The following is a 25,266-nucleotide window of genomic DNA, read 5'->3' on the forward strand; positions in this document are numbered from 1 at the left end:
TCACCAAATAAATTGCTTGAATGTCCTTGCTTAGATATGGGTTTCAGTTCATTTAATCCCCATGCGTAATGCTTATAATTATCCCAGGCATGTTTCATCATCTGTAGGGAAACGAAAGCAGGATTATAATGTTGATTTAGCAAGAAGCCACAGCAAATAATGACTTGAGAATATTCTCAATATTAAACGGTTAATTCAATGCTTAATTAAATTCATGTTGTATGCATTAAAACTATGAAATACTCAATACAGAATAACAGTGGCACTGTTTTCCGGGCGTCAGTGAGATGGTTAACATAAGAATTCCATATCTGTCCCATCCACTTCTAGCGTTATCTGCATGCTTATGGTCAAGACACACTCAAAAATAATTATTTTTTAGGAAGGGAATTCAGTGTGTTATATATGAATTCAAATAAGATTTTATTTCCCTTGAGCATACACGTAAATATTTTTAAATAAGTGTTTTCTCCTAGAGCAGGAATTTTTAAGGTCAAAGTAAAGCTCACAGTAGTTTTCAGATTCTGGCAGAGACTTTATTGCATAAAAGTAGCTGGTTAAAAAATCAGTATGGCTAATAACAGAAGGAAGCTAAATGGGCAGGCAGAGCACCTAGGAAAGGTTTTAAGGTTATTATGATATAATATTCTATGCCTATAAATGCTACTGTATGTATCTGTAGCTACTTTCACATGTCATTATGCACAAATAGCTGAGAACTTTTACAACTAAACATTTCACTACAAAAATGTGTTTTGTATAATGAGGTTCACCACAAATAAATGCTGCTTTTGGAAACCGCCTTGGGGAACCCAGCCCTCAGCTCTTCGGTAAGAGCAGAGGACATTCCTGTCAGAAGGTGGGACAGCAGGTTGACTTAAGGACAGATCATACTCCCTACCACCACGATCAGCCAGACCTAGCCCAAACTGTCCTTTTTGCGGGTGGTCCAGGTCCATGGCCCACCTGTACCTCCTCAAACACGGACACATACAGCTCTGCAAGCTTGGTGAAGAGCTACTGCCACTCCAGCAGGTCCAACACCTCCCTTTACCCACCACCACCTTTAACGCCTGCTCAGGAAGAGTACTGCTTTAAGGGCCACCACAAGCAGCCTGACTTTACATAACAGAAGGAAGATTTTGCCTCTTCATAGTCCCTCCTCCCCTCTTCCACAAGGCAGAGCAGCACTGAGAATGCCAGAGGTCATCTTCTAGACAAAAAGTGACAATTTCAGACCTTTTCAAAGATAATGCTTCAGGTTGTAAGCTGACAACACTGCTCTGCCCTTGCTTTCAGTCCTCTTCTCGAGGCCATGTGTGTCAAGGATAATTCTGTTAAATAACAGTTGTAATCCTAAATTTAAAAGCAACAGCCTTGGGACATGCTGATAATAGTAATTCTGCACTTTCTTCCTTCTCATTCCCTTTCTCAAATCACATAGAAAAATTATGTCAATTTAAAATTTGCATTAAGCCAGACAACAATAAATGACAACAGATTTTCAAGAGTACTGCTGCACTTGTGAGAATAAATGTTTCTTTGCTATTTATGGGAGTACAAATGCTCATCTGTCCGGCAGGAAAATTCAGGGATGTTAATTTACTCTAGAGCCCTTACTGGCCCAGCTTTACAAATGCAAAAATTGGCATCTGCATTTAATACGTGAGCATTTTTAACCAGAAGGTTAGCAGGGTATCAAATCTCAGCTGAGAGGCAGCAAATAAGGGGCTCTGCAGAAATTGTCTCAGGCCATGGATGGCACTGATACATAAGGTGGCAGGAGTGCTGTCCCTTGCTTGACTTCCCTGTAAAGTGGCTTAGGAGCTCTCCAAGGACAGGGCATTTTGTCCCCACACAGAAGTGCTAATAGGCAGCCAAGTAGTAGACTTCATGTCTATGGGGCACTCCCAATTCCTGGCTACTGGGATCAAGATCATATGAAATCAATCACTTGGCCACAGCATATTTTCTAATTTGCCAACTGAGGTTTTACAGTTGCCAGTAATTTTGCATATTATACAAGAAAGATTTATTCTGCCCTGACATGATGTGCCAGAGCTGCAAGCTCAGCTTTAGATATTAACATACAAACTCTCAAATATTTCAGCAGGCTAAATCCTGCCCTGAACTGAACCTGACATTTTGAATGCTTTGTCAAAGCTTGTTTTCTCATAAAATCACATCAGAATCTTTTAATTTGTTTAATCTTAACCTGGGAACACCACATACAGAAGATTAAGGCCGACCCCAACCTTGCTGTGCCCTCCTTTCAGGTAGCTCTAGACAGCGACAAGATCTCCCCTGAGCCTCTTTTTCTCCAGGCTAAACAACCCGTTTCCTCAGCTGCTCCTCATGAGACTTGTTCGATAGACCCCTCACCAGCTTCACTGCCCTTTGGACACGCTCCAGCACCTCAATGTCTTCCCTGTAGTGAGAGGCCCAGAACTGAACACAGTACTCGAGGTGGGGCCTCACCAGTGCCAAGTACAGAGGTACAGTCACTTCCTTAGTCCTAATGGTCACTTTCTTTCTAATGCAATGCTATTTGCCTTCTTGGCCACCTGGGCACACTGCTGGCTCATGTTCAGCCAGCTGTTGACCAACACCCCCAGGTCCTTTTCCACCAGGCAGCTCTCCAGCCACTCTGCCCCCAGCCTGTAGTGCTGCATGGGGTTGTTGTAACCCAAGTACAGGACCCGACACTTGGCCTTGTTGATCCTCACCCCATTGGCCTCGGCCCATTGATCCAGCCTGTCCAGATCCCTCTATAGAGTCTTGCTTTCCTAAAGCAGGTTAACGCTCCTGCCCAACTTGGTGTCGTCTGCAAACCTACTGGGCGTGCACTTGATCCCCTCGTCCAGATCATTGATAAAGATATTAAAGAAAACAGGCCCCAATATCAAGTCCTGGGGAACTCCACTTGTGACCAGCTGCCAACTGGATTTAACTCCATTCACCACAACTCTTTTGGCCCAGGCCTCCAACCAGTTTTTTACCCAGCGAAGAGCCATGAGCCTTTTTACCCAGCAAAGAGCCATTAGCCATCCAAGCCACGAGCAGCCACTTTCTCCAGGAATATGCTGTGGGAAACCACGTCAAAGGCTTTATTAAAGTTTAGGTAGACATCATCCACAGCCTTTCCCCTGTCCACTAAGCTGGTCACTTTGCCATAGAAGGAGATAGGGTTACGTCTAAATAAATAAAGTTCACAGTTACTGAGAACATCTGTATTTCAACACAACATGACTGTACTGAGTCCGGCCAGTAGAGAGTTACCATCCTTCACAGCAGCCCATATGGGTTTTGGAATTTGTGGCTGAAATAATGTTGATAACGCAGCAATGTTTTGGCTATTGCTGAGCAATGCTTGTACAACATCAAGGCTTTCTCTTTTCCTAACTCCTGCACTTTTTCCGCTGACAAGTAGGATGGGGGTTGTCGTGGCCAAGAGGTTGCAAGGGGACGCAGCTGGGACAGTTGACCACAGCTGGCCAAAGGGATATACCCTACAACGTAACATCATGTTCAGCAATAAAAACTGGGGCAGAGGAAGAAGGAGGGGTGTTCCAAGCTGGCTGCTGCTCAGAGACTGGGCATGTCTGCTTTGTAGGAGATGGTGAATGATTGCCTTTGCATCACTTGTCCGTGCCCCCTCCCTTCACCTAATAAATTGTCTTTATCTTGACCCACCAGTTTTCTCAGTTTTGTTCTTCCCATTTTGTCCTGCAGCCCACCTGGTGGGCCAACGGAGGGGTTTTCCAAGCTGGCTGCTGCTCAGAGACTGGGCATGTCTGCTTTGTAGGAGATGGTGAATGATTGCCTTTGCATCACTTGTCCGTGCCCCCTCCCTTCACCTAATAAATTGTCTTTATCTTGACCCACCAGTTTTCTCAGTTTTGTTCTTCCCATTTTGTCCTGCAGCCCACCTGGTGGGCCAACAGCTGTGTGGGTGCTTGGCTACTGGCTTAGGTGAAGCCACCACAATGTCTCATAATATCTCCAGTGCAGGAAGTTTGTGACTGCAACATGACCCTCAGCTGGTTTCTTCATTCTGATGACAATATTACATTAACCACTGGCAAAAAGTTAAGCTTTAGAAAGCTTCTCTTTCTTACTTTCCATTCCCACTGTTGCTAACCAACAACCAAACCCAAGTGAGAATCAGTGAATCAGAATCACAGAAGGGTTGAGGTTAGAAGGGACCCTGGCTGTCATCTTGACCAACACCCATTGAAAGAAGTATTCTCAACTGTTTTCACAGTCCCTGAATACCTGCCAAACTGCAGTACAGCTGGAAAACTTCACAATCATTCCAGAAATCTGTTATTAGTAAATTTAACATTACCTTTGAACGCACTGTCACCAATAAGGATTACTCTGTGAAAAACTGTATGACCTCCTTCAGCTGAGTCACTATACATTTTCATAAAATCATGCTGCAAAACTAACAGCTCTGCTTCATACGCTCTTACAAAATCTACTGATTATCAGGAATAATGTTTGGCAATACACTGTCTTTTTATTTTAGTAACCAGAAGTGTTAAATTTTTGTTTCACTGTCTTCATAATGGTATTTACTGTAATATTGCACTTCTTCAGAAATTTAAGGTATTAACTGAGTTTATTGATCTTGTCTTGAATAATTTGTGTTTTGGAAACAAAGCCATAGGTAAATTTTTCTCTAGATCTTAATAAATAACACTTTTTTTCTAGGACTAGGAAACACAACTACATTGTGAAATCATTTGTCAATTCCCCTGTTTCAGAGTATGATCTTAGTTACTTTTGTCATATCCCACTATTATTACTTTAGTAGTACTTCAAACTTTTTATTTCAATCCTTTCTTGCAGTTCTGCATGTAATTGTAACACATTCCAATTTTTTTCCATCTGGAAGCATTTTGATCACTAATGACTGCCCTGAATTGCCTTAAAAACATTAAATTGGATTTTTAAGATAACTTATATCAGTATTTGCAGCTTTTTATCCCATTCAGACTTGCTCTATAGTGGAGATTCTAGGTAAAGATGTAGGCTGTTCTACTGCAGTTACTTCTTGTCATGACCTTATCTAAGCAGACATGCATATACAACTAAGAGTGACAGGGTATGGTTTTGTTTTTTTCAGTGACACTGACACTGCCTACTCTGATGCTAGACTGCTGACAACATTAGTTTTACACAACTTTTCATAAAACAAAACCTCAAAGTTAACTTACTGACTGAAAAACCAAGATTCACTAGACAACTAGATAAAACTGGTTTATATTCAGGTCAGGTTTTCTGTAGGTAGAATTGTGTCTAGAGTTTCATTTCAAATTAAAAATTAGCACTCATAGTTGACAATTTTACTTTAATCTCTGCATTTTTTAGTTACCATTTCTTATTCTGGAAACACAGGTGTAAAAAAAAACAAATTCTCAAATATCCAAAGATGGTTCATCTCATTGGATCCTGTTTACTTTTTTCCTTGAATCTGACAAAAGAAGATACAAATGACAACATACTCCCTTTCTCTACTGGCAACAGAAATCTGTTTTTCTCCTTCAAGACACGTAAAATAAATCCTGTCACTATGAACCTTCATATATATGTAACCACTTCTTATCTGTCAGCAGGAAGATTATTGCAAATCAAGAGCTTGACAGACTTCTGGTGTTTATAACCTCATTTCCTAATGGCATCATCCCGAGTTAAAAGCAAGCTACACACTGTCAATGTTTGTTTAACAGTCACTGCCAAAGTGTCACTGTTTCTCATTTAGCAGGTGGGTGACAAGCATGCTCTGAAGCCCACGCGGGCTGGAGGAGTTCCCGTGAGTGCTTCCACTTAGCCAAAGAAATCCCCAAAGGAGACTTTTGCATTAGTTAAGGGGCCAGTAAGAAGGATTCCCGGTTGCTGTTTTCTACTAAGCAGCAGCTAGAGATTTCAGGAACTTCCCCTGTAGCTCATGCCTTTGTTTTGCATTACAATAGGAATGAAGAACTCGTGGCAACTCAGAAGTTTGTCCAGGAGCGCTACCCACACCGCAGGGCATCGCTGCACACCGAGGTGGGGAAACACCTACAGCTCTTCACATGACAATGGAGCTAAGGTAGCCAAACCGACCTACAGGGTTCTCCATTCATATATCAAACGTGCACATCATATCATGAAATATTTTATATATGTGTGTTTTATATTTTATATATATGTATTTAATGCTCTGTATTAAAGGGATGTGTGAGCAAACTCTTGCTACTCCTCAGCATTTCAGGATCCTACAAATAATTCATTTCTTGCCCGCAGAAACAAATTAAAATAAAAAAAAAATCTAATATCTGCATATAAAGAAGGAACTAAGAGAAAAATAAAAACATTAAGGATGATTCTAAGGATTAATTCATCTTTGTATTGCAAAACACTTCAAAATCCTCAAACGGAAAGCTCGATAGAAATGCTAAGTATTATTCCCACATGTGTTACGTTAAGTTACAGATAAGCTTCTATTCTTATATTTTCTACTCCTCACAGTAGCTTGTAAGCCTCTTTAGTAGTGCATTAAACTACCCAACTAATATTCATCATATGCTGTTCTGGGCAACATTTGTTAACCAGGGACAGACTTTGCACAGCGCTTCATTCTGCTACACATTTTAAAAGGAATAAATTATCCTATTAATTCTGTAACAAGAATTCTAATTAAAAGGTGACTAAAGAGAACAGGAACTTTGCAGGTACGGTATTTTCTACACTTATTCAATTACTGCATATGTTATTTAATGCACAAGCACACAGGAAAAATGTGACTATTAAGTGTAAGAAATCGTGAATAAGAACAACAGCCATGATACTTTGATATGTCTCCACCAAAAAAAAAAAAAAAAAAAAAAATAATTTTTTAGAATACCACAGATTTTCCTGTGGTGAACGTTTTCAGGTCTCTTGCTAAAGGATCAAAAATAAGGCCATCTAAACACATGGAAAATATCACAATATTGCTTCACTCTGGGCTTTATCGTTCTTTCCCTTTTAAAAAAAAAAAAAAAAACAAAAAAAAAAAAAAAAAGAAGAATTAATTTCAAAATGATTGCATGACAGACTAACTACTCAATGATAACAAGTAACGTTTTACTCATTTGTCAGGCATGCCTCTCTTTGCTGAACAGTAAAGTACTTCTAAAATTATGAATATACTGAAAAACTGGAGATAGCAGAATGCTTTACAGTTAGTTTCTGACAGCTGGGCCATAGTGCTTTAACTATTGCACGGTTCATTTTAGTAGAAGTCACAGGGTGACAAGGCAGAGAAAGTTGAAGGAAGACCAGAGTTCTAATACCATTCAGTACAAGCTGCTATCTACAGCCTGCTTCTTACCTGGCCATCCCAACACCACAGATACAAGAAAAACAAACTGTTTGGTACAGCACAGAAGCATCCTAGCTGAGACTCTTTCCTTGACTAAACAAAAACTAGGAAAGCAAGAACAAAGTACAACCCTTCCCATGAAAAGCACTGTCCTTCACTTCCTGAAGCTGAAGGTCTGGCTAATTTCAGACAAATGAAATTATAAATTTCAGGGAAATAAAAAAAAAAAAGTGTGGTTCAAAAATCTTGCCCATACAGTTACCCAAATCTAATATAACAACATTCATCCCACCTTGAACCATCCAAAGCAGATTAGTTTTAGATTCATTTGCTCAACATCAGCCTTCACCCAGTGTATACAAAGCAACACAAAGATGCAAGAAATCACTATTTCCTTTTAAAACTGAGAGGTTCGGATGATATATTTGTCTGTTTCTCCCCTCAGGTAAGATAGGATTTGAGTATGTTCTGCAGGCATTTTAAGAGTTTTTCCTGAAAACATCTGCCTTGAAAGCATCAACTGGCCACCAACTCTCAGTCAGTAGTGGAGGAACAAACAACATGTTCTCAGTAACTACACCAGTGGGAAAAGAAATGAAAATAAAGTATTGAAATGTAGTATTGCAAAATCGAGCATAGTTGACATTAATGTTGAAGATGCTCTATTTTCAACTTGTTTCAGTTGCCATTTATTTCTGTATACATACACAAGATGGTAATCTTAAATTAACCTTCCAAGTCATCCAGTTACAAACAAAAGAGCAGTCTAAAGAATAAGCCACACAGCCCCTATCTTACAACTTAGCAACTGTTACCAAGATCTGCATTTCAGAAAAAAATTGAAGCCTACAGCTTGTCACTCAAGACCACTGTATTTCTCCAAAGCAAAGTCCTCTTCAAACACATAAAAAAAGAGTTAGATGACTCTTTAACAGATAGACTGAAAAATTATTTCCTTGTTACTCACATAAGGGGTAGATCATCTTTATTCAGACAACCTATGATTTCAACAGTTTGGATTTTTATTTTTTTTTAATCTCTGTTATGGAGAAATCAGTGACGCTCCAATGTTTTCTTTTTTCTAAGGAAAGTCACTGATGGCTAATTTTTAAAGAACCAAATCACATAGATGTTTTGTGTTAGTGAAACATCCATTAAAAGAGAAACGTATCACATGATAAGGTAATGTGCAAGAACTCAAGTCATTGTTCATTACTAACAAAAATGAGAAAGAAAGCTGAAGTATTTTCACTTAAAACAGAAAAGCATTGCAGAGTTGTACAAAAAGCTAATGTATTTCTTTGATCTTGTGCAGAATTAGTAGCAGCCTCTGAAGTTCATGCATAATTTGACTAATGTCATAAAAGGGAAAGAAAAAAGAAAGCAATTTGTGGAAATACTACTCTTATGAATAATAGTGGTATACATAGACTCATCCCACTCAGTGTCATTTTTTTTTTCCTGGTCTACTTATGACTTGCTACAATTTCCAAGAACTCCCAAGCTGAACAGTGTGAACAGCGAGGCTCCCGCAACCACGATACAATCATGCTTTTGTTCTCTATTTTTTCCTACTGTTCTTCTAACAGTTATTTGATAAGGTTTGCTTCTAATTAGATTATAAATTATTCATGGCACCGACTGTATCTCCTACTTGTTCGTTAGGTACCTGGCACTACATAGCTGTGCTGCTACTGAAGTTCCCTGTCTCAGCAGGGGTAATGCAAATAAAAGACCAGCACAGTGCTATGCAGTACAACACATCCAGAAGAAGTGATAACACCAAGGTGATTCAAGTTGCTTGTTTCAGAGCACGATTAAAACCCACAAAAAGGAAATAAGGTGGATTTAAAGAACCTGTTTATTTTTCTTACGCACACTTTGAACTCAGAGTCTTCCCTCCCATGTTTATAAGTTTTACTCTGCTGCTGAAGTCACTAAGTAAACTTTTGTCTACCCCAGTGTATGGGAAGTGTCAGCATATCCAGGCCTATCCAGGATGTCTTTCAAAACAAAACACAAACATGAACGATAACAAACAAACAAAAAAACCCAACAAAAACCACACAACCACAACCCACCAGAAGCTTCTCCCCCTTGAAGAATGAGTCTACATTCATCCCACAATCCTGCTTCCCTAACAAGGCAGATGCCAGCAACTGGGAGGGTCAAGAGAGCATCCTTGCTGATAAGAAGTTTTAGTGTGACAGGAATGCCAGACTGGCATCGAGAGGCAAGATTTCAGATGTATTTTCTAAGTGCATTTTTTCTTTTATTTTCTTTTATTTAATTGCAGCATCCAGAAGCTGAAATACTCCACTGCTAAAGCTCATTATTGTGGCCATGGTGAAACTGCACTTTCGGAAGTCAGAGAGCCTGGTCACTGGGAAGTATTTACATAGATTAATCCGATATGCAGTTGCCACACAGATCAAGGGCTAAGTCTGCATCATTACCACTACCCTCAGAGAAGTATCTTCAGCCTAATAGCCTGAAATTAGAGCAAAAGGATTGGACTGTTTCCTAACAGCTGAAAACCAGTTACACAGAGGTCAAAAGCAGACGATACTAGTTTCTGACTTATTTTTTTCCCCTCCTTTTAATGTCTTTATCAGTCACCTGCAGCATGTGATGCAGTGTGCCCTTATCAAGTTTGCAGGTGACACCAAGTCACCTGGTGTGGGGTGGGGTGGGGAAGGGATATCCCAACTGGGAATAAGGGCTGCCATTCACAGGGACCGAGACAGGCTGGAGGAACTGGCCATCGGGAACTTCATGAAATTCAGTGGGGACAATGTCAAGTCCATAAGCCCTGGCAACGATACAGGCTGGGGAGAGCTGGGTTGGGCCGGGGAGCAGCTCTGCAGGGAAGGCATTGGACTCTGGTGCAGAGAGCTGTGCATGTGCCAGCAGGACCACAGCCCATCCATCAAGGGACAGGATTATCTGCCCCCCTGTTCTCAGTGCTCAGGAGACCACATCTAGATACTGCATCCAGGTCTGGCACTCCCAGTACAGAATCAAATAACTGGTGTAAGCCCAATTAAATTACTACAAGTGATTTAACCCCTAGGTAGCATCTCTTCCAGTGCTATACATAGCGTATTAACGCATTACACAATATTTTTCTTACATATCCAAATGTTCTTCAGCAAGAAGCTTTTACAAATGAGATAGCAAATTACAGTACTGTTAATATTTCATCAGCTCTACTTGGATTTAAGAAAAGCTGTCACAGACTTGTGGAGAATGTCTGTGCTCATGCTTGCATTACAGGCAGAAGAAATCAGATGCTCAGTTGTACAAGGAAATGAATGGAAAACGATAAAACTGATATGCAGTTAAAACAGCTAAGATGAATACTAGTGGTCTGTTCAAATCATCTCCTGGCAGTAGAGGAAACAGAAGAAATAGAAAGGATTCAATTAAGAGGCATGGAGATATTTTCCTCAATAGAAAGGCTGAAAAATTAGCTCTACTTATTTGTAAATGGACAAAAAGAGAACAAGATAAAAGTAAAGGCATACAGAAAGTAAGGGCTCCTCCTTAGCATCTTTGTAAATGATGAAAGGAGAAAATGAAACACACAAACATTAGGATTGTTACTGAAAAGGCAAACACTCAGGAATCATTGCCAGAAGATAGTGACCACTTACTGGGACACTGAAGGATTTGAGAGAGCAGATGGTCATAGTGGCTCAAATTTCATACTGCACTTCCTAAGCTGTTAACAAAAAGTGCTTCAAATGCCTTACAGCTTTTACAGCACAAATGGAGCGTAATTCCAGTTTGCGCTATCTGTAACACAGCTAATGGTGTGATGACTTTCATGCAGTGTAGTGCTATTAGGAGGAGACACATTCCACCCCACCCACCCAGTACAGACTTAGCCCCACAATGAGCAAGAATTTTAGCTTTCCATTGCCATTTAAACTTACCAGTTTCTCAGCATATATGGTGCCTCAGACAAATACATCAGGTACCATAAGAAAATATAGAAGATGTGCTGTTTCTCCGTAATACAATGCAGTCAAACAAGTGCCTGAAATTTCTTTCCCTTTCTAAGCAGGAACCGGGAAGCCAGCTATAGAGTTAACAGACCTGCAAGTTTGGAGAAAGGAAAGCCCATGGATGGGATTTGTTTTCCAGCACACGCTACTCTTTTCTTTTAATTCTCTGCTTTTTTCAGGTAGGAATGTAAAACCATGTAAGTTTACCAGATCAGCTCTTTTGATTCCACACTTCAAGTTCCCCAAAGGAGATCAAAGTATTTATTGTACTTAAAACTACCATACAGAAGAGACAAAGTCTTTGCTCTCACTCAAATTGGTTTGGATAGTTCAGCCTAAAACATCCAAAATAATCTAGGGAGTCTGCTGCAGCTGTTTCTAAGAAAGTCTTCAAAGATAAACCCAATTATGTGGCAAAAGTAAAAAAAAAAAAAACAAGCCACAAACAAAAACAAACAAACAAACAAAACCCAAAACAAACAAAAAAAAATCCCACATCCAAATAGTCATAATAATTTCCAAAAAATAATCCCTATGTCAAGTCACTGAGTTACAGAGTGTCTGGTAGAGTAAAGCTGGTGGAGAACTTCTCCCTGTTGAAAATCCAACTGTTCACATTTAAACAACAGCTTCTCCTTGCCCCATGAAAACTAACCAACCAACCAACAAAAAAAAAATCAAATGAAAACACATTAACTTCACTTGCCATGGATATAAAGCTGAATTTGACAAGTCCCTTCCAGGCAGGCTGATGAGCGAGGAGCAGAGCAGACAAGGACTGAGCTTCCCCAGCAGCCTGCTTGACAGGCCCTGTCAATTTTAATTTCTGGTTTACTGGCTGCCCATGAGCAAATTTTGTAAATTCTTAAGATTTATTTTTGGGTGAAACATTTTGGGAAAATAAATACATTGTTCTTTTGTCTAACATTTCTTCCCTAAATCTCAAATTTTTTCCACAGCAAGTGTTCTCTCTCCAGCTCTGGGCTTGATCCATTTTCCAAGTCTACCCTTTTCCAGCTGCCAAGTCCCATAATCTCCAATGCAAACAGCTGTGGTTATCCCCACATAAAGACTTTAGGAAATCCCCAGTCATATCTATAGTTATGTAAACACTGAGGTATATGTAAACTATATTATTCTGCAATCTTTTCTGGGTCACAAAGCATTACAGGCTACAAGACTTCCTGTACATCAGGGTAGCGTGCGAACGGCATGCCCAGGCTTGTGGTGCCTCTAACGAGATAACACCACCACCAAGTGTGAGATGCTACAGATAACAGAGGAGGAGCAGCATATATGCAGATGGCTCACCCTGTGCTGTGACACCACTAACAAGACAACAACACCAGAAAGGGCAGGCAGGCACTAGAGATAACAGAAGGGGAGCGATAGCTTAACAGAATTTACCAGTCAACAGAATTGAGGCCAGCGAGGAAAGGGGAAACAGGGCTGAGATGTTTAATTAAGATGCGATAAGGATGGTAAACAGAAAAATGGGAGAAGGGAATACAAGGGGAAACAAATCAGGTGTTTGAGGGCACGCTACCAGTGCACCTTGGAACTGGACAATAAATCTGTTGATGCTCTGGTCATATCTGCATCCAACTTACGCAGTGAGGGAGAACCTGCGTGCTCTCCCTTCTGCAGGTGAGGGAACAGCTAGGGGGGACCCTCCTGAAGTCTTAACAATGTACAGGATGGAATAGACTTTTCCGCATGTTTATAAGTCATTAACTGAGCATTTGGGTAATACTAATGTAGTTCTATTTAAGACAGGTAGGAATTCTGTTTGTGCCAGTCTGAAATGATTGCAGCAGTTGTTCCTCTCTCAAAAATAGACTGCTCTCAGTACAAGCCAGGCGACAACCATTCCTGTTCTCAGAAGATTCCCAACACACAAAAAAAAAAAACCTACTAAATGAGAGTCTAACATACTAATCTACTACAGTTTCCTATCCCTAATAAAAGTTTAGGTGCAGTACAAGCAAATAGAAATACTTCATATGAGTAATAAGAGTGTTCAAAGCTTGAGAGTCAGGGACTTTCAGACCCAGACATGCTTGCATAATTAATAATCCCCAGTTGGGTTTTCTTTCGAGAAATTACTCAACTGTTTTCTGAACTTGTGCAAACTTTTGATATTCACAACATACTGCAGAAAGGGCTCTACAGCTCTACAACATAATGTGTAAAGAACAGGTTTGTTCTGATTTTGTCACCTAGTAGTTTCATTTGATGTGCCCCGTATTTGTCAAACAGGAATACTTCTCAGAATAGGCTTAAGTAACATCACTAAATACACCGTAAAAAATGATGCCTTATTATTACTTCTTTCTCCCAATTACATTATTTTTCTGGAAGACACTGGATCTATCTAATCTGAAAATTTTGAAACAAAGTATGTTTTTATTATGTATTTTGGTAAAGATCATTGTAGTGGAGAATAGACCGACTATCAGGGATGTGTAATTTAGCTTCTTTCTAATTATCTACAATTTGTGTATTAGAAGGAGCTAAAGTGCTTTAAATCTGCCTTAGCTCCTGCATTCTAAAACAGGGAAGCACTCTGATCTTCTCTGAAATGTTTCCTAAGATCCATCCATAAAAACCTTACATAAAATAGCCAAGTGTTATCATAGCATTCAGTTTCTACCCCATGTTCATGTGCAGCATCCTTTTGCTCATACTGACTTGCAGGTTATCTGCCTATGATCTTGAGGTCTCCATGTGCTTATTGATTTCAGAATCAAATTACAGAAATCCAGAGCTTTTAACTTTTAAGGATTCAAATATAACATTTAGCATGTTAAACTGGTGTGTCTTAGAGATGACAGTTCAGGACAAAAAAGGCTTCAGTCCCTCTAAGGATATTACATTTCTCTAGAACTGTACAAAGCTCCCTTTTTGAGCACAGAAATTGAACATACAAGCTATTTAGACAGCTTCTTACAGTCTTCTCAAAACTGCAATGTTTCATTCCTAGAACTTACTCTTTCATAGCGTCCCCCTTCAAAAATGAAAGGAGAAGAAATAGTTGTTATTCTAATACTACATTTTCACAAAAATGTGAAATGTTTCACTCTGACATCAAAGAATTTGAGAGAGACGTTTCATTTCTTCCAAATGCTCCCCTGCTGCTGTGCTTGAGACTAACATGGAAAAGCTACATCAGTTTCTCATTACAAGGTTTCCATCCTGTAATGACCACTTGAAAAGAAAACCACCACAAAGAAACCTCCTGACACATCCATAGGTCTGTCTTGTCAGCCCACTTTCACAAAATGATGAATTATATTTTCCAAATGGACAGTAGATGATTAACCACACAGAAAGCTCATCTGCACATCATGACTTGGATCCGTAACAATAATTGTTTTGTTTGTTTCTTTGTTTTTTTTTAAATCCAGAACACTTTGGAAGTTCCTGGTATTGCTTGTTTACAGTAGAACACAATATAGCCTAGTCGTTTCCTGTTAATCATAAAAAGCAAGACCCATCACCCTCTGCATCCAGTGATTTAGGTCTGCCAAGCTTACGGAATATTTCAGGACTCTCCTTGACTGCCGAGGCTTACAAAGGCAACCTGGAGACCTCTGCTGTGGCATAACCAAATTCATTTTAACAATTCTTTCATGTTGTTAAGAGCTATTTGAGAATATCTTAAAATACATCACTGCTCTTAATTTTTAGCAATGCAGTATTGCCAGGACATATCTATATATACAGCATTTTGGAGAAGAAAAAGGAAGTATTTTCCTTTAAAAGGTATGATATCAATTTAGAACTCAAGCAACCTACAGTCCACTATGGACAGACAGTAGGAGACTTAATTCAAGAGTCCACTGACTTCCACTTCTACCTTTTTCATACACTTATCGGACAAACGTTTCACAAAATAGCAAACTGGAATGTGTCTGAAATATGAGCCGAGGGCTAGTACAAAGAAATGTGCGTGAAAATCAAATTTTGACTCCTCCACACAATTAAGGTGCTACTCTGTAATACGGAAGTGGAAGTTGTTCTAACAAGTAAATTACCTTCTAAAATAGCAGTCAAAACACAGGATGTAGTGTGGACAGGAGATTCAGACTTGACATTATTAGCTTGTCACCTAAATAAAAAGCTGCTAGTCTAAAGCATCATTAAAAACAAAACCAAAAAGTTCTGTGAGATCTGTTAAGTAGAAGTTAAGCCTATCACTATAGGTGGAAACTTTTCATTAAGTTATGAGTGAGCAGTGTACCTAAGGATGGGAAGACACTTTGTGCCTATAACAACAGAACCCCATACCTGAAAACTCAACACTGCCTGGCTGATTTTGCTGCCATTGTAACAGTTCTCAACAGTAATAGTCAGTCCCCAAAAAGATTTTGCATGTAGTTACAACCAGGCCAGGTTAAGTTTATTTACAAACTTTTAGGTGGCGTGGTTAACTGTGTTGAAAATTTAACTGCACTAGATAAGGAAGGCAATGAAGCGCTGATGTGGATATTGAAGGGGAAATGTCATTGTTCCCTCTGTCAGTTATAAAAACAAACAAGCCAACTCTATCACTGCCTTACCCTGCTGAACAGAAGAGGCTCATTTCCTTGTATTCTACTTGTATCCATTAATAGCCTACATTTTAAGGCTGTCATTTCTTTGAGGAGAAATCAGTTTTGAGTCTAGTCCTTTCACATGTACTCACATAGTAGCTTTGCCAAAAGCTACTAGGCAGTGTGTTCCACTCCATCTCCGATGGACTCTGAAATAGGTCAATAACCATTGCTCCAGCTAAATCAAAGCACACGCCTCCAGAAGTGTCGCACCAGTCAGAGCCCACAGCTAAAGTGCTGAAGCCTGGAGCTTTTCATGTTCCCACCCAAGAGCATCCAGACGTGGCAGGAAAGCCTTTGGGCTGCGCAGCACAGAAGAGCAGGCTTTGCTCTGCTGTGTGGTACTACTGGAGCTGGTCTTGTATCAGGACCTCTGGACAACGACTGAAAGCCAGAGAGCAGACCTGTTGTTGGTCCCACAAACACATTGGTGTAATTAAATTATGCAGCAGCTCAGATTTTCAGTTTCTTTAGCTGACTCCATGCCTACCTGATAAACGATGCTACTGCTACTTGCTAATAGGTAATAATCAGAAGCCACAACAAGAAACTATCGAGTTTAAATACTGAGCAACTATTTTACATTTTTAGAGGAAGCTTTCAAGTCAGCATCAAATGCGCACACCTGCTTCTAGAAGCCAGTAATGCCTGCTGCTGCATGCTAGTGCTGTAATCACACTGCAAGCTAAACCCAAGGGGGTGTCAGGCAGAATGGAAAAAGAAGGGTCTGCAAGAGAGGCAACACATCAGAAAACCATCTGCATTTGAAATTTCCTGACAGCATTAAAGAAACCCAAATTCAAAAACTGAAGTCCTTCAAAACACATGCCCTGAAAAACTTGTTTAATATGTGTCACCTGGTAGGGGTTTTTCATTGATTTTAACAGAAATTGCTTACTGCTTGCTTTCTCGAGAATGGCAGTCCCTGTGGAATAATATTTGCCCTGTTTGAAACTGACAGGTTGGGCCATAAGGAAAGGAAGCTCTCATCCACTGCAATGCCCCAATTCTCATCAATTTCCATTCTCAGTACTGAAGAAGGGGTATTAGAATGCTTTAAGAAAGCATTGGGAAAAGTCACTTTCATGCCATCATTTCACAGGTATCCTTAAAAGGTAGACAGTGGGAGAGTCCAATCCCTCACCCCAGCTGGAGGGATCTGCTCGTGATCCCATGTGCATACACTAACATTCTTCTTGGGAGCAAACTAGTGTCATCAATTTGTTCATGCAAGGTATGGTTTTCACAGATCAAAGTGAACTATAGTTTTAGTTAGCTTGGCTTTTACCCACATTATAAAGCAAATAAAGGAATATATTAATTCATCATATGACCAAAGCTTCAAGAAAAAGTAGAAATATTTCACAATCCACATTCACTTCCAGAAACATTTGGCCCCTGCCGTCGAAAAGGCTTGGCCCCAGGTGCACATACTTCTACGATCAACACCAGCACATGCACTCTGCCTTCAGGGAAGATGATTTCTCAGTGGCAAGGTGTGTTCCAAAAAACCACTGTGTTTTTGGTGAATTTGACTCCAGCTCTTACCTGGCAGAGCTATGGCTGGTTAGATTTTTAAGCGTACTGCCAAAGCCCAAGGGAGAATGAAAGGAATGTGGGTTTCTGCTGATTTGGGGAAAAGTATTCGACTATATAGATCTTAAAAGGTTACGAAAACATAAAATTTATTTGTTTTTCCTCACAATACATATTTTCAGTACTTCTCTGTAGAAACAGAACCAACTAGGTTTAGGGACAGATGCTAAAAGAGATGAGAAGTCTGCTGGAAAAAAACCTCAAAATACTGCTAAATTCACCCAGAGATATTACTGAGGTCATAGCTACTTATGTAATGCTAACCAGATCACAAAAGCTGGAGAGCATGAATGAAACTGAGTGAGAGGAATTAACTATGTGGATTAACTGTACAAATCAATTGTTATCAAATTCCTTGTATAAAAAGCTGATCGAGAGCTGCTGATTAGGATTTTCAGTAAGCAATAAAATAGTGAATAAAATTTCTTTTTAAACATGTTGTGACTTGCAAGCAAATACTGTTCCTTATTCAAAGGGGTCTATATTTAATTAGTAGTAGCACTTCTGAAGATCAAAAATGTTATTTCTCCTGAGCAGTCTACAGGGCAAAAGGTAAAACATATAAATAATAAAACATTGAATCAGATTTCATACAATAAAGTCATTAGTGCCCCTTCATGTAGCTATACGGTAAGTTTCAAGAGCTACTTTTCATCATGTGAGCTGTGAAATGCTTCCTCCCTGCTCACCAGCCAAAACAAGGGCCTTTCCCAGGTTTCAGTCTCATATACAAACCCTAATGGTTGTGAAACATTCATGCTAGTTACAGTAAAAGCAAACACAGACAGAAGTGTGTGCTACAACACTATCTTTACCACATTTTAAAAAATGGTAAAAATTATAGTTCGCCTTTACTTCTTTGGCAATAATGCCACATATTAAAGTATGAACGCTTTAGTTTGTTTTTTCATTAACACATATATGTATTTATATACACATACACACAAAGCTTCCACCACTTCACTTCAAACACTGTTTTATATGCTAGTTTTTTTATATAGTGTGGCATATCCATGATGTTCCCAATTATTACTTTTCAAATTAAAGACGATCAATTTCTCCTTCACATATTTTTTATGTTCCTTATCCTGTCAGAAAACCCACAGAATTTCTCTCCTCCTTCTATATAAGATCCTTGTGGAATTCAGTCAAATTCTTAACAATTTTAAGGAAAAGAGAGAAGTTGACACACAAGTGGGCTTTTTTTGTGGGGGGCATGGTGGTGGTAGAAAAGATAACACTTAATAAATTCCCAGCTGTTTCGATTACAGCACGTACAATGCCACCCAGGACATTTCTTATAAACATCATATTTGAAACTGGATATTAAAGCACAGCAGGGATATCCAAGAGAAATTATGAATAAGTTATTTTCTCTGTGATTATATCACATTCACAGCTTGTTTTACAGCATGCAGAAGTTCCCCACATAACACAAGACTAACAGCGACATGAAGTTACCACATACAAGAGAATCATTGTTGGTGAAGCTGAAACCAGCCACAAATTTCTTAAGGAAATGTTTCTCCACGTGGACGTAATGTAGGGCTGGTAAAACAGACACTAGGTGTGCTTGACATTGAGGTAGTAGATCACGTCCCCATTTATTTGCACTGCAGCGTGCACACGAACACAGACTTTTAAAGCTGTTTTTGAGACTTGTCTTTGGCATCAGCCACTGGCCTTGTTCCTTCCTCAGAAAATAAAACATACGCATTTTTCAAACAGCGGTATGAATCTGAAGTGGCTAAGACTTCTCATGGCAAATAAAGAATAAAATAGGCAGCACAAAAATACTGTGTTCAGACAGAAAGGAAGAAAAAACTCCACAAAATCCTCCCATCGCAGAACACAGTAATGGGTAATTAGCACACCAGGAAGCTACTATAAAGTCACTCTGAAATGAGCACATGTAACATCTTGCAGTACACTATTATGTGTTTCAAATAAGTTCGTAATAGTTGTGTTATTCTAGGTCTCACAATCAAGACTATAGCTAACAAAAAAAATGTTTTGCTAATGCCCAGCACATACAGATCAGAAGACCATTCATCTAAAGTTTCTTTTCATACGCAAGTGACCCAAGCAGTGTGACCTTCAATAGCTCAGACTACAGGACCTGCTTCACATCAGAAAATGAAATGCTGAATTTTTACTTCAAGTCAAGATCAAAAACATAAAAGTGGAGATGCAGCCACTGGTTATGCTTTGGGTTGCTAAACAAGATTCAAAATAACTTATTTTCTTGATGAAATGAAACCTCCATCCATAGACTTAGTAAAAATTTAAGGAAAAAAAGTCTAATGGAAGTTAAGCCAAGCTTGACTCCTTTCCAAATCTCAGGGGCCCTTTTCTCAAACTTACTCTCACCAAACTTTTCTCAAACTTACTACCCATATAGGCTTTACCTTTTCACACTTCTGCTTGAAGCACCAAATAAAATCTATGGGTGATCACTGTTGCCATACCAAAGGATCATAATGTTGGGGCAAAAGGGAAGTCATATAGTTCCTGCTACAGCTGGAAAAAGCTTTGCTTCTCACATCACAAAATCAGAATAGGAATGTCAAATTAAAGGGATGCTCATGTCTCGCTATAATGCTGGAAACCAATCTTTTTAGAAATTACTAGCGAGTTTGGACACTGAGCATGAGGCAGTATAAAGAAAGACTTCATTTCAAAACCAAGCTTCTGTAAAGCCGGACCTCTTTGTGATATCAAAAGTGATAGAAAATCAAACACTGAAGAGTTGGAGTCTCATGGATTGGTAGTGCAGTGCAATAGTACAACCCTACTGTGAAAATATTTACAGTGCCTACTATAAACCATGCAATAAGTCACACAAAACATGGAAATCTAATCAAAAACCACAAGTTCATAAGCTAGTGATTAGACCCTTAAGAAAGAAATCAAACAGAACTGTGCTTTAAATCTAATTCAATGGTATCCCTTTCAGTTACAATATAAACTCTGAAATTATCAACTTTGAACTGATGCTATATTAGCTTTTACATCCTTAGTTTCATGTTTGCAATGTATAAACATCAGATGATTGATATTTTGATCAGAGGCATGCAGAGGAAAGACGCTTCAAAACAACACACGATTCTTTGAAGGTATGTCTCCCAGCCCCTGTCAGTGTGTCAGTAACCCATTTGCATCCACAAAAGTGGCAAAAGTTGCAACTGACAGTTTTGCTTTCCATCAATTTCAAAAATTCAAATGGGAATTCCCCATATTAACCACACCTGTTTGTCCAGTAAACATTTCCTCATTTTGAAATATTTCAAAATAGCCGCTGAGATGCAGTTGCCTGCTGGGCTTCTTCAGGTGCAAATCAGGCAGGAAAGGCTACATCCCATTTTCCTCCACCACCCCAACTGCCATACTAAAAGCTCACTTTAAAACAATTAATGCACAAATGAGCAATGTCTAAATCCCAAGCCTATTTAAATGTTAGACAAGGGAGTTTAAGATCCTGAAGAAACTGCAGAAGACAAGTAATAATGACCCTGGACTCAGTTCAGCTGGAAACTGCCACGAGACAAGAGGGGCCTCTACAGGTACATCAGCAGCAAAAGAAGGACCAAACAGAACAGGGACTTGCTGCTCAACAGGCTGAGAAAACCAGTGGCAAAGGACGTGAAAAGGATCAAGCACTCCAGCTGCTTTGCTTTGGTCCTTACTGGCAAGGCATATTCATGGGGCTTCATGGCAAGGGCAAGGTTTAGTTGGTGCCCACAGAGAAGGTGGTAGCCAAGCTCTTCTCAGTGACACGCAATTAAAGGAGAAAAGGCAGTGGTCACAAGTTGCGGCAAGAGAAATTCTAATTAGATTCAATACTTTAAAAGAACCTACAACAACAGTCTTCAGACACTGGAATATGTTTCTCCAGAGGGGCTGTAAAATCTCCATCTGTGGAGATTTTTCACATTTGAGCACACAAGACTCTGAGCAACCCGATTTAATTTTGAAGTTAGCCCTGCTCTAAGCAAGAGATCAGGCCTCCAGAAGTCCTGTGGTGACCATGGATCTCTCTCCTTCTCAACAACAAAATCATACGGTAAGCAGAAGTTGGAAGAAAGAACAAACAGGACTACGGTGTGCATAAATTCAGACCAACCATGTCTCCATAATGCTTTCAGATGATCAGGCTGCATATGAAAACTGTTTCCATGAAGTCTGAAAACTTTTTCACAGAGCATCTACTGTCTGCAAAGTTCAAATTTATAAAATAAAAATAACTTGAGAAAATCCGATTATTGAAACACAAGGATTTCTTTGCTCCATCCTGATGTTCTGGATTTTGCTTGCAGCATATGTATAATTATCTTTCTAATTTAGATGACTATTTGTAAAAAATCCCCAAACAACTATGCCTTTTACTTTTTTCAAGGTGTTTATTCAGATCAGAGCTTACCCCCCAGAAACTATATCTTCAGTTACAGACAAAAGAATTTATCATTTATCAATGGTACAATATATTTGTCTCTCACGTAAAACATACATACAGAGAGATATGAATACATCTGTCTCAGTATACGAATTCACTGATTTTTTTAAAGAAGCTGCATGAAGACACTTAAGGTCTTTTCTTCAGAAAGGTCATTTTTTTTTAAGTGCCCTTCTTGATCTCTGATGTCACTTCAGCCCTTGACAAGATCACACACATTTCTATGAAGTCAGTTCAGGTTCAGTGCCACACTTACTCTAGAGCTTCACAGGGTAAGACATAAAAATATCAGTCAACTTGCAGTTTGTCTTTACATAGCATAGTTTTTCCCGTGGTGATTCTTCAGACGATCTCACCAGAACAAAAAAAGCAGCATGCAGCTTTGAAGTATTATGACTTTTTAAATATGTAATGTGTATAACTCTTCTACTCTCTAAATGGTAATTAGGTCTTCTGTTGCGTGATGGGGTGGGGGTGGAAATCCATCACTGCAAATGATTAACATCTATTTCTCTTCTTTAAGCTTTAGTTTTAAGAATCTAGTAATGCTATCCAGGTCCAACACAAAATTTTAAGTGCAATTCTCAAAATCACAGATGGGTGGAGAACTATAACCACAGTAACAAGCAGCAGATTTCCCTACAGACAGCAGTACGGGCAAAGCTTTATCATTAGTATCACCATTCAGTGCACCAACAGATGTCAGTGCTCAAAGGCAGCGAGAAAACTGACAGTGGAGTTAAAGCCTGGCTCTGCATCTGCCTGCCTGTATCTGTGAATAGCAAAATTACCACCTCCTTAAGCACTATGCTTTGAAAGTGAAATGTTTTTAGCTTGGTATTCTTTAACATGAGCTACTTCCTATTTCCTTGGAAGAAAGCAGCCCCTGAACAAAAGAAATTTCAAAAGGCACAGAGATGTTTATTATGCAGTGGACCAAGTGAAAGAAAAATATGCAGATACTTTAAAGAAATAGCCTCGCAGTGGTCTGAATACTAATTAAAGAAACGAGCCACACTGATCTAACACAATTTTATTACAATGTTTTAAAAGCACATACTGACTTTGAATAAATAATTGAAAAAGAGGGTTTATGTTGCCAAGCAATAAGATCAACCCTACACAAGTCAGCAGATGTAAAATTCTAGAAAAAAGCATCATTGTTTCATTTCTACTTTATTCATATAAACAATACCCAGTACTGCCTCTAGCCTAAATGCCAGCAATGTATATCTTCACACCTGAATGTTTTCACATTAAAACTGCAACTTTTGTTTCTGCCCAGCATCAGAGAAAAAAGTTGATTCTTCTGAAACAATTTTTGAGACGTGCACAGGATGTCCTGTAACAGCCAGATGTTCCATAGTCATCAGCTCATCCACTGCACAGCATCGTTTTGGTCCTCTGCTCAATATTGCTTACCATCTCTTCTAATCTTCATGTCTTTTCCTACTATATTAGAGATCTGCACTTAAAAAAAAAAAAGTGCCCAAATTTCTTAGAAGCCAGACTTCCATTCACTTGCTTTACCCCTAAGATAATTTAAAAGCCAAGATACAGAGTTTCCAAGAGGGAGTGGGAGGACAAATGAAAGTAGATTTTACACTTGTAGTTACCTTTGCATAAGAGACTGCATATCTCAGTGTTCCCACAAGGGCTGTGAATGTTTAACAGTTATAAGAACGTAACAGCAGGTTATGTGCTCATCCAATCTGTTTGAAAAGCTTTTAAAATTAGAGGCATCAGAATGAGCAATACCTGTATCTTCATAAACACCAGCTATAAAATCCAATCAGCTTACTGCAGAGAGTTATAGCAAGTTGTCATATTATTTCGTACAAGCATTTCTCGGTTACAACAGAGTTCAAACTGAAGATTCCAAGATGCAAGAAAGGCAAACTGGGAGTTTTACTACCCTACTCGCCTTCCTTCAAATCACAGCATTTGATTTCAAGTGTTTAAAAAGCTTACAGCTAGTGACATAAACAGAGAACCAGGGAGGCTCACGTTTAGCCTCTCCCTGTAATAAACAGCGTGATTAGCAGCTGTTCAGCTGTGTAGCCATGAACCAGACTCCAAACCCCAGGGTTTAAACTGACCCCAGTGAGCTGACATGCCCAGGCTGGAGACTTGCAGCATGGGCAGAAGCAAAGACAGCCTTTGCCCAGCACACAGCAACAGCCCCTGCTCCAGTGGGGAAAAAAAAACCAACCAAATCAGAGCCAGGTAGCCAAGCTCTGCTCTTCACCGTGTGATCTCACACCAAGTCACTAGACCCCTCTCACCTCTGGAAAACCAAACTGCTTTCTCCCGACAGCAAAGTCTTCTGGACTCTGCAGGCAAGGCTGCCGAGCGCTGCGATATGACAGCAGCTTAACCACAATTCTGCAAAAGGTTTCATTTCATCTGGTTCGGGCAAGCACGCGCCTTATTGCTCACCAATTATGTTTTCATGACAGACTTGCAGACCCAATTATAAAAAGTCATGGAAAACAGAGAAACAGAGACGCTTCTTAGAAGGGTGCACACATTGTTTATATCACATGCTTTAAAGAAAAAAGTAAAAAAAAAAACTAAACAAATTTTGTGGATAAAGGAGATTTTCACACAAAAGAAGGAACCAGTATATTGAGTATCTGGTACATTGCTCATACTGCTTAATTCATGGGCATAATTATTGGGCTAAATTAATGGGCTAAATAATTATTTTCTTCCTTTGCAAAATGACAGCTCTAGTAGTAACTTAGACCACAAAATCCTTCAAAATTGAATATCTAAAAGATACTTTACACAGAAAGACATCTGAATAGTTGAGTTTGTTACTCAAAAAAAGCACACAACCAGTGTACCATCTCAGGCAGCAATTTATTGCCAGAGAGGAGCTGCACTGTTCAGACGGCAGCAAACACCGAATCAAAGCCACTTTCCTGAAGTATTAGGCTCTTACTCTGCCAAATAAGTTAGGAAGACAAATTTATAATTTGTAAATAAATAGAATATCTTAACAAGTAGTTCCTTTAAGATGAAAACAGCAGAAATTCACACCTATGCTGGCTCCCTAAGCTAGGGGGAAAAAAAACAACAAACAGCAAACAGAAATTTAATGCACAGAACAATACCTAAAGCAGCACATTTCAGATAGCTTTAAGAAAAGGTCTGTCCATCAGGGAGTCATACAAGTGCTTTTTTAACCAAGTTAACTACCTTCCACAAGAAGTGTTGTCTACTGTCTATCCATGATTTCCTTTTCATAGTCCCATG

General features: G+C 39.3%; 1 protein-coding gene across 1 annotated transcript in view; it reads right to left on the reverse strand.

The window, feature by feature from the left end:
- The window catches only part of MAN1A1 (mannosidase, alpha, class 1A, member 1), a 134,769-nt gene that overhangs the window by 101,842 nt on the left and 7,661 nt on the right, over positions 1-25,266 (reverse strand). The window contains exon 2 of the mRNA XM_014966467.1: positions 5-101. Coding sequence (XP_014821953.1) covers positions 5-101 — 97 coding nt within the window. The remainder of the gene's footprint in view (positions 1-4; positions 102-25,266) is intronic.

Source organism: Calidris pugnax, unplaced genomic scaffold (genome assembly GCF_001431845.1).
Source record: "Calidris pugnax isolate Ruff unplaced genomic scaffold, ASM143184v1 scaffold31, whole genome shotgun sequence".
Taxonomy (NCBI): domain Eukaryota; kingdom Metazoa; phylum Chordata; class Aves; order Charadriiformes; family Scolopacidae; genus Calidris; species Calidris pugnax.